At 36.9% G+C, this 12,718-nt stretch overlaps 1 protein-coding gene across 1 annotated transcript in view; it reads right to left on the bottom strand.

The window, feature by feature from the left end:
* Positions 1–9,894: 9,894 nt before the first annotated feature.
* Positions 9,895–12,718, bottom strand: part of LOC121860388 (axoneme-associated protein mst101(2)-like) — an 11,332-nt gene continuing 8,508 nt past the window's right edge. The window contains exon 6 of the mRNA XM_042357509.1: positions 9,895–9,915. Within this exon, the coding sequence (XP_042213443.1) occupies positions 9,895–9,915 (21 nt within the window). The remainder of the gene's footprint in view (positions 9,916–12,718) is intronic.

Genomic DNA, 12,718 nt, shown 5'->3' with positions numbered 1-12,718 from the left:
TTAGTAAGTCATGTGATTGAAAAAATTAACTCGAGATGATCTCAAGCTGCGGGAGAAGAGTTGGAGCTACAGCGCCAGAGCTTTGTTTACATCTGGTGTCACATGTAAACACACTGCTTCACCTCTACTGCCAGGACGGGGGTTCAAAAATAATATGCTTGAGGACCACTTGTAGATCAAAGATGGAGAACAAAGATGAAATCGTAGAATAAACATCAGTATATAAGGGCGACTTGACAACAACAGCAAATTAGGAAAGAAAATAATAAAAAAAACGTAAATATATTGAGTAACAAAGAAATATGAACACTAGATGTTTTAAATTACTTGTCATCAATTTGCAGACATCAGTTCTCAGACAGTTCCTTCCACGTTGATTTTAACATTCCTCATTGGCTTAGGTATTCCTCAGCTCGTCTATACAGGAGTAGAAAACATCTGAGACAACCTTGACGACCTGATGTGGATTACTATTAACCCTTCGAGTCCTGGAGGGCTAAACCATCATCTTCAAAGGGTTAAACCATCATCCTCAAAGGGTTAAACCATCATCCTCAAAGGGTTAAACCATCATCCTCAAAGGGTTAAACCATCATCCTCAAAGGGTTAAACCATCATCCTCAAAGGGTTAAACCATCATCCTCAAAGGGTTGAACCATCATCCTCAAAGGGTTAAACCATCATCCTCAAAGGGTTGAACCATCATCCTCAAAGGGTTAAACCATCATCCTCAAAGGGTTAAACCATCATCCTCAAAGGGTTAAACCATCATCCTCAAAGGGTTAAACCATCATCCTCAAAGGGTTAAACCATCATCCTCAAAGGGTTAAACCATCATCCTCAAAGGGTTAAAATACTACCAAACGCATGTACTCAATCTATGTGAGTGGGCTGTGAGGTGAAAAAAAAATAGTTTGGTTTGGTTTAAGTTAGGTTAGGTTAGGTTTTGGTTTGGTTTAGTTAGGTTAGGTTATGAGAGGTTCGCTAAAGCACAGTTATAAAGCCACATGAAAAACCCAGCGAACGGAGTGTGTTAAGTGAATCTGTGTGTGTGTGTGTGTGTGTGTGTGTATGTGTGTGAGTGAGTGAGTGAGTGTGTGTGTGTGTGTGAGTGTGTGTGTGTGTGTTGAAGTGGCCGAGAGCTGTCTAGTTAATCATTACCTTAATATAATGATGGAGGAGTCACGCAAGAGAAACCAGAGACGAGAGAACTTGAGAGAAGCTGAGAGATTGTGAGAGAGAACTTGAGAGAAGCTGAGATACTGTGTGAGAGAACTTGAGACAAGGATAAACAAAAAAAAATATATATATATGGTGTATGTAAAATATAGAATAGAATAAATAATCAATAAGACACGTTAAAAGAGAGAGAGTGGAAGAAAGAGAGAGAGAGAAAGAGAGAGTGAAAGAAAGAGAGAGAGAGAGAGACATGCAAGTAACTACATCACACACACACACACACACACGTGACTCGCTTGTTACTACACTACCACAAAAACTCAATATGGAGTAATTCTGTTCATCTCTGACCCTTTAAAGTGGCTGTGAGACACTTGAATCTGAGCTCATGTATGTAGTTGTTGTTGTTGTTGTAGTTATCCTGGTTGTTTTTGTTATTGTGGTTGCGGTTTTTGTTGTTAATGTTATTGTGGTTGTTATTTTTGTTGTTTTTGTTATTGTTGTTGTTGTGGTTGTTTTGTTCTTCTTGTGGTTGTTGTTGTTATTGTGGTGGTTGTTGTTGGTTGTTGTTGCGGTTTGTTGTGGTTGTTTGTTGTTGTTGTTGTTGTTGTTGTTGTGGTTGTGGTTGTTTGTTGTTGCTGTTGTTGTTGTGGTTGTTTGTTGTTGTTGTTGTTGTGGTTGTTTGTTGTTGCTGTTGTCTTGGTTTTGTTGTTGTTGTGGTTGTTGTTGTTGTTGTGGTTGTTTGTTGTTGTTGTGGTTGTTGTTGTGGTTGTTGTTGTTGTTGTTGTTGTGGTTGTTGTTGTTGTTGTTGTTGTTGTTGTTGTTGTTGTTGTTGTGGTTGTTGTTGTTGTTGTTGTTGTTGTTATTTATTTGTTGTTGTTGTTGTTGTTGTTGTTGTTGTTGTTGTGGTTTGTTTGTTGTTTGTTGTTGTTGTTGTGGTTGTGGTTGGTAGTTTGTTGTTGTGGTTTGTGGTTGTTGTTGTTGTTGTTGTGGTTGTGGTTGTTGTTGTTGTTGTTGTTGTTGTTGTTGTGTTGTTGTTGTTGTGTTAATCATTACCTTAATATAATGATGGAGGAGTCACGCAAGAGAATAGAGACAAGAGAACTTGAGAGAAGCTGAGATACTGTGTGAGAGAACTTGAGAGAAGCTGAGAGATTGTGAGAGAGAACTTGAGACCGAGATAAACAAAAAAAATATATATATGGTGTATGGCAAAAATATAGAATGAAATAAATAATCAATAAGACACGTTAAAAAGAGATGGAAGAAAGAGAGTGGAAGAAAGAGAGAGTGGAAGAAGAGAGAGAGAGTGGAAGAAAGAGAGTGGAAGAAAAGAGAGAAGAGTGGAAGAAAGAGAGAGAGAGAGAGTGGAAGAAAGAGAGAGAGAGAAAGAGAGAGTGAAAGAAAGAGAGAGAGAGAGACATGCAAGTAACTACATCACACACACACACACACACACGTGACTCGCTTGTTACTACACTACCACAAAAACTCAATATGGAGTAATTCTGTTCATCTCTGACCCTTTAAAGTGGCTGTGAGACACTTGAATCTGAGCTCATGTATGTAGTTGTTGTTGTTGTTGTAGTTATCCTGGTTGTTTTTGTTATTGTGGTTGCGGTTTTTGTTGTTAATGTTATTGTGGTTGTTATTTTTGTTGTTTTTGTTATTGTTGTTGTTGTGGTTGTTTTGTTCTTCTTGTGGTTGTTGTTGTTATTGTGGTGGTTGTTGTTGGTTGTTGTTGCGGTTTGTTGTGGTTGTTTGTTGTTGTTGTTGTTGTTGTTGTTGTGGTTGTGGTTGTTTGTTGTTGCTGTTGTTGTTGTGGTTGTTTGTTGTTGTTGTTGTTGTGGTTGTTTGTTGTTGCTGTTGTCTTGGTTTTGTTGTTGTTGTGGTTGTTGTTGTTGTTGTGGTTGTTTGTTGTTGTTGTGGTTGTTGTTGTTGTTGTGGTTGTTTGTTGTTGTTGTGGTTGTTGTTGTTGTTGTTGTGGTTGTTTGTTGTTGTTGTGGTTGTATGTTGTTGTTTTGGTTTTGTTGTTGTTGTGGTTGTTTGTTGTTGTTTTGGTTTTGTTCTTGTTGTGGTTGTTTGGTGTGGTTGTTTGGTGTGGTTGTTTGGTGTGGTTGTTTGGTGTGGTTGTTGTTGTGGTTGTTTGTTGTTGTGGTTGTTTTGGTTTTGTTCTTGTTGTGATTGTTGTTAGGGAATTGAAGGCCACGTATCTATGTATTATACACATCTATGTATACTGTAGGATAGTGAACCTCAAAACACCAAAATAATAAATAATAATAATAATTAACGGTTTATTGAAAGAGCTCGGCAGCCAGAAGGCTGAAAATATACAGTTACATATTTGGGAAATGGGTTTCGAATTACAAATAATATACAAGTAACATAAGTGATACAAATAAGATATATAATAACTAGATAGGGAAAAGCTCAAACTACAGTTCATTTCAACATAGTGACAGTGCAAGGAGTAGTGTTTACTGGGAGTGAATACACTGGTTTATTACAAGTTAGTGATAATTTTTACAATGGTTGGGACTGGGCTGTTCTTATAGCGATCAGTTGGTGCACGTATGGGCTGGATGAGGTCGTGGTGATGGTCAGTGAGAGTCGAAAGGGTCAGTGTGTTGAGCGCTTCTTGATATGTGGAGTAGGAAGGGGAGAGAATAATCTTGCATGCCCTCTTTTGCACTTTTTCTAGGTGTTTACGTTGTGTGGCATTTAGGGAGCAAGACACCATGTATGTATGTATGTATGTATGTATGTATGTATGTATGTGACGTCCCAAGGTTCTTCACATGAACGCCTCCGCCAATTACACACACACACACACACACACACACACACACACACACACACACAGTCCTTGAACAATACAACACTTCCTTCCTATATGATTATCTATATGATGTATGAGCTATACAATATATATAGAGCAATTTATTTGTTTACATTGGACTTTTTCAAGGACCTTTTTTCTATTGTTTTCATTGGACTTATTTCACTGGACTTTTATTGGACTTTTATTGCGTTTTCATTGGACTTTTTTTTTCACTGGAATTTGTCTGTATTTTCATTGGATAATTATATTCATCTTATTTTCTGCTTTACTGAACCGCCTCATAACTGGTAGAAGGTAAAGCACTGGAAACTATATGCAGTGACGCTCGTGGCATATAACGGTGATTTTACACAGTGAACAAGGTAAAATACACGCTAAGGCTTCATATATAATAGCAATACGTTATTTTCTTCACAATGTCGTAATTTTTAGTTTTATTCATCTATATTATATACCATCTATACCTGGTCTTCCTAATTACCTGTTCCTCTACCATTATTCCCTTGTCTCTGTATAGTTCAAGTATCTTATTATTTTTTGTTTGTCTAATTATATGTATTTACAGTATCTCTCTCTCTGTCCCTGTCTGTCTCACGATAACAAATTTAGTATTTATTTACCTGTTGGTGTAAAACATTTCTAACGATGTCCTGAACACCTGCGAGACACACACACACACACACACACACACACACACACACACACACACACACACACACACACACGTATATTGTTATTATAGAAGCTGTCGAAATCTGGTGTTATATATATTAAGTAGACAGACAGACAGACAGACAGACAGACAGACAGACAGACAGACAGACAGACAGACAGACAGACACGCACCTACATACTTACATAATAGTTATTTATATATTGATTAAAACCGTCACACTAATTGGCGTTGGTTCAGCATGGACAGTACAGGTATACAAACAATACACACAAACAGTACAGGTACACATACACACACACACACACACACACACACACACACACACACACACACACACACACACACACAGTTCAGGTATATACACACACAGTACAGGTACACACACACACACACACACACACACACACACAGATATACAAACAATAACAAAACATCAAATCGATTAAACTAATTCCCCTTAAAAATGCGACTAAATGTTTACATCTATCAAGGCTCTTCAACACAGTCTAATCGCTACAGAAATATGACTGTGACTGTTACGATCATAATACCAGTTATAAGATACAAAAAACAAAGAATCAAAACAAAAACAAAACAAAGAAACAAAACAAATAATCAAAACAAAGAATCAAAACAAAGAATCAAAACAAATAATCAAAACAAATAATCAAAACAAAGAATCAAAACAAATAATCAAAACAAAGAATCAAAACAAATAATCAAAACAAAGAATCAAAATAAGGAATCAAAACAAAGAATCAAAACAAAGAATCAATATTTGTGTGGTGTAAGGCGTTGCAGAAACTGTCTCGTGAAGATCATTTTTATAACGTGTTGGTAATATTAACTTGTATACAGTAGTGAGACAACACGAGATGTTTTCGGTGTTTAGTGGAGGACAATGGGGAAGATTAGTGAAAATGACACATATGTTGCATATTTGACACATGTTGCACAGCGCCTTAACGACAGCTACTGGACACATATGTTGTACAGCGCCTTAACGACAGCGACCTGACACATATGTTGCACAGCGCCTAAACGACAGCTATTTGACACATATGTTGCACAGCGCCTTAACGACAGTTACTTGACACATATGATACACAGCGCCTTAACGAAAACTACTCGACACATATGTTGCACAGCGCCTTAACGACAGTTACTTGACACATAAGTTGCACAGCGCCTTAACGAAAACTACTCGACACATAAGTTGCACAGCGCCTTAACGAAAACTACTCGACACATATGTTGCACAGCGCCTTAACGACAGTTACTTGACACATAAGTTGCACAGCGCCTTAACGAAAACTACTCGACACATATGTTGCACAGCGCCTTAACGAAAACTACTCGACACATATGTTGCACAGCGCCTTAACGAAAACTACTCGACACATATGTTGCACAGGGCCTTAGCGAAGACTACTCGACATATATGTTGCACAGCACCTTAACGAAAAGCAAAATGTAACAAAACATTGATTTTTAGAAATAAGATAAATGAAAATGTTGCACAAATGTTGCACTACAGCTCAACAGAAAGTGACTTGTTGCAATATAATAATACAGACAATTAAGACACCACAGGAAATATTATCTCCTTGTTGAGTTCTTTGTTCCTTCTGCAGGTACTAATCACCACCAGCTCCTACCTGCTCTACAATAATGAACTATGTGCACTGCCAAGAGAAATGCCCAGTTCAATTACAGGTTTACTTGCATATATATAAAAGCAACGAAAAATTAGCCATGACTCTCAGCAGTGTGTGTGTGTGTGTTAGTTGTAAGTTTCCGCGCATCAATGACTTTAGGCAAAAAAAATCAATAACTTCAAGGTATATTTTACGAAGACGATCACAATAAGAACAAGAAGGCACCGTCCCGGACAGGTTAATTCCTAATGAGAGGTTGAACAAGAACTGGAAATACTCGTAAATAATCCCAGTACACAACCAGTATTAAAGAAGCCACTTAAGGTAATTCTGACCAGGTAAAACTTTGTGTAAACCCTTTTTTTAAGTGTTTCTCAATTACGATGTATACCTGCATTGTGTATATACATGCTGAACTGTATACCTGCATTGTCAATATACAGTACACCTCCACTACACCAAGCTGATCACCACTACACCTGGTTGATCACCACTACACCTCCACTACACCAAACTGATCACCACTCCACCTTTTTAACACCACTACACCTGGTTGATCACCACTACACCAAACTGATCACCACTCCACCTTTTGAACACCACTACACCTGGTTGATCACCACTACACCTCCACTACACCAAACTGATCACAACTCCACCTTTTGAACACCACTACACCTGGTTGATCACCACTACACTTCCACCACACCAAACTGATCACCACTCCACCTTTTTGAACACCACCACACCTGGCTGATCACCACTACACCTCCACTACACCAAACTGATCACCACTCCATTTTTGATCACCACTACACCTGGTTGATCACCACTACACCTCCACTACACCAAACTGATCACCACTCCACCTTTTTAAACACCACTACACCTGACTGATCACCACTACACCTCCACTACACCAAACTGATCACCACTCCACCTTTTTCAACACCACTACACCTAACTGATCACCATTAACTTTTCACCAGGTACATTAGAGAGCAAACCACGTCAGCCACCAGCACCAAACGTAACGTAATGTGAGAAATTTGATAAATGTTTAGTTACTGTATCACTAATGTATTCTCTGTCCTATTACAAAGTCTGTATGTTTTGTAACTAGAAGGATATTTAGTGGAGATTTTTAGATCTTGGTCTCTACTAAAATGCCTTAATATTTCGTTAACATCAAAGGGACATTTACTAGACATATTTTGAGTTCGTTACATTGTTACAATAAAAGAACAATTATTGATCACTATTAAAATGTTTCTATATTTTTCGTAAACAACCAAAGGACATTTAGTGAACATTTTCCGTTCTTGTTACCTTGAAAATAACTCTCTTATTTCGTAAACAACAAAAAGACATTTATTGTACATTTTACCGTCCTGTCACCTATGTACAACTGCTCTCTATTCATTACTACACAGGGATATATTACAAACTTACAGACGCTATATTACAAAACGAAGTAAAAAATATACAACAAATACAAAAAAATAAATAAATCATTGATGTTTTTTCTTCAGCGGGAGGTTCACACAGTAATTATCGTTCCAGACTAAGTGACAAATGACTTACTAACAGACAGACAGGATAAACAGTGGTCGACAACAACGGGGAGAGTGATTCCGTTAAGAGCGGTTGATGGAGGAAGCGACCAGCCTCTGTTTACTTCACTATCACTGTATGCTGTAGGGGTCACCTGAAGATTAACCCCCTTGATTATTTTACCTTCAAGCTAATCCACCTTAATTATAACCTAACCTAACCTAACCTAACCTAACCTAACCTAACCTAACCTAACCAAACCAAACCAAACCTAACCTAACCTAACCTAACCTAACCAAACCAAACCAAACCAAACCAAACCAAACCAAACCAAACCAAACCAAACCTAACCTAACCAAACCTAACCAAACCTAACCTAACCCCATCTATCACCATAATCACCACAACACAAGACCAATAACGACAATGTAAAATATATATAATGAATAAAGAGAAAGTCAAAATAAATATAATGAATAAAAAACGACTCAATCTTGACCTCAAAATAACATTAACCAATAACAGAAAATAACAATATTATCCCGAGTATCAATAACCACTAAACGCACCATTGAACACACATGTACACATTGGTCAATTCCAGAGTTAAAATTAAATAAGAAAAAAAATACATAACGACTTCAAACCGTAATAATAAAAGTAATAATAACACGACCAATAACAATAACGATAAAATAACGTCATGACACTTGTAGTTATCATAAGAATTATCTTTATGAATAATTATCGTGTTATTAGTTGTAATGGTGTTATGATTTTTGTTATAGTTAAAGGTTTAGTTTGATGGTATATTTCCCTAACAAGAGGAGATCTACCATAACTTTATTACCATTAAGCGTCTTGTGTTAGCTATGGTGATATTTGCGTTTCATGGTAGTATTTGTGTTAGTTATGGTGTTGTCATGGTAGTACTTGTATCTGTCATGGTAGTACTTGCGTCAATCATGGTAGTACTTGTGTCAATCATGGTAGTACTTGTGTCAATCATGGTAGTAATTGTGTCAATCATGGTAGTACTTGTATCTGTCATGATAGTACTTGTGTCAATGATGGTAGTACTTGTGTCAATGATGGTAGTACTTGTGTCAATCATGGTAGTACTTGTGTCAATCATGGTAGTACAAAATACCATAAATATAGAAGACAAAACAAGAAAACAAGAAAATAAACAATATATTCTTGTCTCACAGCCATACCACCATATAAAGTAAATTACTCTCGAGGAATTTTATAAGTAAGTAACAAGTGTAAAGAAGTAACCATAAGTAGCTTTTGTGAACACTTATAAATTATTACTTAAGTTACTTGAATAACTTAGTTAATTTTTAGTTATTATTTCCGATAATTAGATATTTTTAAGTATGTCCAAAAATTTAGGATTATTTTTTTGTTGTGTGGATACTAAATTGGATTACCTGAAAATTACGTAAGGTAAGGTAAGGTAAGGTAAGGTAAGGTCAGGTCAGGTCAGGTCAGGTCAGATTAAGGGTGGTTTATCTTATGGTGTAATAAATTGGGGTTAGTAATCCACATTAACCGCACCATTAGGATAATTACCAAGTGGATAAAAAGGTCTTTAGATTAGCAACATTAACCAGAGGATAAACATGCATTACTACTACTACACATGCGGGTCACTGGTCATACAGGTTGAACGAAAAGTCCCTATGCACCTGTAATAATGTACACTATAGTAATCCCTTGTTAAATCTACATTGTTCTACCTTGTTCTACTTACAGCAAATATTGGAAATGGTCTCAGTAAATGCTAGAAGTAGATACCATGTTCAATATTTACTCTAAGTAGAACAAAGAATATAACAACTTAGGTATAACTAGGAAGAACAATATTGATTATTTTATAACAGGTGCACAGGGACTTTTCGATCACTATGATTTCGACGTCGAGGAGAGAGAGGAGTACAAAGACGTGCCCACCTTAACCATGCCGAGTCGTTGGTTCACTCCGTCAGTATCCGTACCTGAAGAAGGAGGAGTATATTATTTAGGACATTACTTAGGACATCATTAACAACATGTCCTAATGTATGACAGTAACACCTGGAAGTTTGTTTATTGTGGGAAGTTATGTCCAATAGCCACGTGCTCTTTCTCTCGTCTTGGTTTGTGATTGGTTCGTTTATTTTCACATTTTGGCTTGTGATTGGTTCGTTTATTTTCACATTTTGGCTTGTGATTGGCCAGTAAATCTTTAACTATATCATATACTTATAATGTAACCTGTACCTATATAATCTAAGTAAATTATACAGACATGAATTAAATTTCCTTCACCGTCTTGATTTGCAGTGACACAACTATCACCTAACCTAACCTAACCTAACCTCACCTAACTTAGCCTAACCTAACCTAACCTAACATAACATAACCTAACCTAACCTAACCTAACCTAACCTAACCTAACCTCACCTAACTTAACCTAACATAATCTAACCAAACTCAATCCAATTATAATGAATAGACCCTAAATATTATAATCTAATCCAAATGGGTTGGGTTAGGTTAGGTAAAATAAGCTGGGATGTCTAATATTTAGGTGATCCAAGTCAAATGATGGTACACTAATTAACTGAATATCAACTACAATTTGTTTATATTATAAGGTAAGGTAAGGTAAGGTAAGGTAAGGTAAGGTAAGGTAAGGTAGAGGTAAATTTAAACTTCCAACGTTGAAGTTTTAATGGAAATCAGATCATGAATTCTTTTTACTCACTAATCAACACTTTGAAGTTTCCTGAGGAAGTAATAAATTTAATTCTAGCACACACACACACACACACACACACACACACACACACACACACACACACACACACCATAAAAACCTCTTTCGCCCAAGTCATCAGTGACACGCAGTCTTAGCTAGTTAAGTTCCCCCTAAAGCAAAGTAATGCATCAACAGTATTCAAGAAAACTTTTTTAAACCCAGTACGACTCACATGGTTAAGACTGTTCCCCTCTCTTACACACAACTCAAACCTGTAATTCTCCCGGTGCTATAAATCAGGTGGGGAAAAAAATAACAAGATTATGACAGCTATTATGGCAATCGTTTAGTATTTTGTGATCTTATAGACAGGTGGGTTACTGATGATGTTGGTTTACCATAGTTACCAAAAAGAAAAGTAGAAAATTAAATTACTACGGTACAGTATTGAGTTATAGGGGTTATCCAGGTATAGAATCGAGTTATCGGGGTTATCCAGGCATAGTATTGAGTTATCGGGTGTTATCCAGGTATAGAATCGAGTTATCGGGGTTATCCAGGCATAGTATTGAGTTATCGGGGTTATCCAGGTACAGTATTGAGTTATCGGGGTTATCCAGGTATCGTATTGAGTTATCGGGTGTTATCCAGGTATAGAATCGAGTTATCGGGGTTATCCAGGCATAGTATTGAGTTATCGGGGTTATCCAGGTACAGTATTGAGTTATCGGGGTTATCCAGGTATCGTATTGAGTTATCGGGTGTTATCGGGAGTTATCCAGAGGTACAGTATTGAGTTATCGGGGTTATCAGTATTGAGTTATCGAGGTTATCCAGGTACAGTATTGAGTTGTCGGGGTTATCCAGGTACAGTATTGAGTTATCGAGGTTATCCAGGTACAGTATTGAGTTATCGAGGTTATCCAGGTACAGTATTGAGTTATCGGGGTTATCCAGGTACAGTACCCTAGAACTACCAGGGTTATGTAGGATGGTATACCGTCGACCATATCCCTTGCAAATATACAGGAGATATGCTGTACCGTCACCCCCAAACTACTGAAATATACCTTGTTTATGTGGACAACTGCTTACAGGAAATAATGAAAAAGGACTCAACCCGCAGCAGGTGTTCTAACCAACCGTTTTCTCCCGTCCAGTTTTTGCCTTTGTGTTAATTTTTTTTTTGTCTTGTTAATTCCAGCTTCCACAACTACGTGCCTCTTGCCCTTAATTACTCAAGGTAACTCTTATATTCAATTAAACGTCTACTTATTATTTTAACACTATCTTATCCTGACAGTGTTCTAAGTTAAAGTTCGTCTCCATTGTTGTACTAGAGTCATAATATTACTTAGATTTACTTAATCATATCTTTTACTTTTACTACTTTTTTGTTTATAAACTTTCTATCAGAATATTTTAATTCACATATTTAAACTCGCACTTTTTTACGCAACATTAAACACTTATCACGTACATACACTCGCTCACACTTTCTACGTATCGTCAACACACCATACACTTACCACATACACTCACACTTACACTCACAATATACGAACTATCAAACCACCACACACATACACTTACCACATACACTCACACTCAAAACACACTAAACCTTATACATATATCTACTTCATTATCTTTACAAACACTCTCTCTCTCTCTCTCTCTCTCTCTCTCTCTCTCTCTCTCTCTCTCCAACACCACCTTAACTATTCACCTATAATCAAACAGTCTCTTAACCTATAATTCAATAAAGTTATATACGAAACCCTGAACAGCCAATTGATTATAAAAACATAAAAATTAAACTCAGGGAGAATTGTTTTAGAAGTCAAGTCATGTACTAAAAAGATGGTATATCCCGGAGGTGAAAGTGTGTGTCCAGAGTGACTTACAGATCTAAATAGTGACTTGAGTGTATGAGTGAAGCAGTTAAGTGTAAATTTCTAAAGGGTATATGAATTGATTACATGTAAGAATAGTTAAATAATGGTGTGGTTTTGTGGAATCTAGCGTGGAAGTGGTAGCGTGGAAGTGGTAGTGTG

The sequence above is a fragment of the Homarus americanus genome, unplaced genomic scaffold, assembly GCF_018991925.1.
Source record: "Homarus americanus isolate GMGI-L3 unplaced genomic scaffold, GMGI_Hamer_2.0 scaffold24760, whole genome shotgun sequence".
Taxonomy (NCBI): Eukaryota; Metazoa; Arthropoda; class Malacostraca; order Decapoda; family Nephropidae; genus Homarus; species Homarus americanus.
This window is presented reverse-complemented; position numbering and strand designations above follow the sequence as displayed.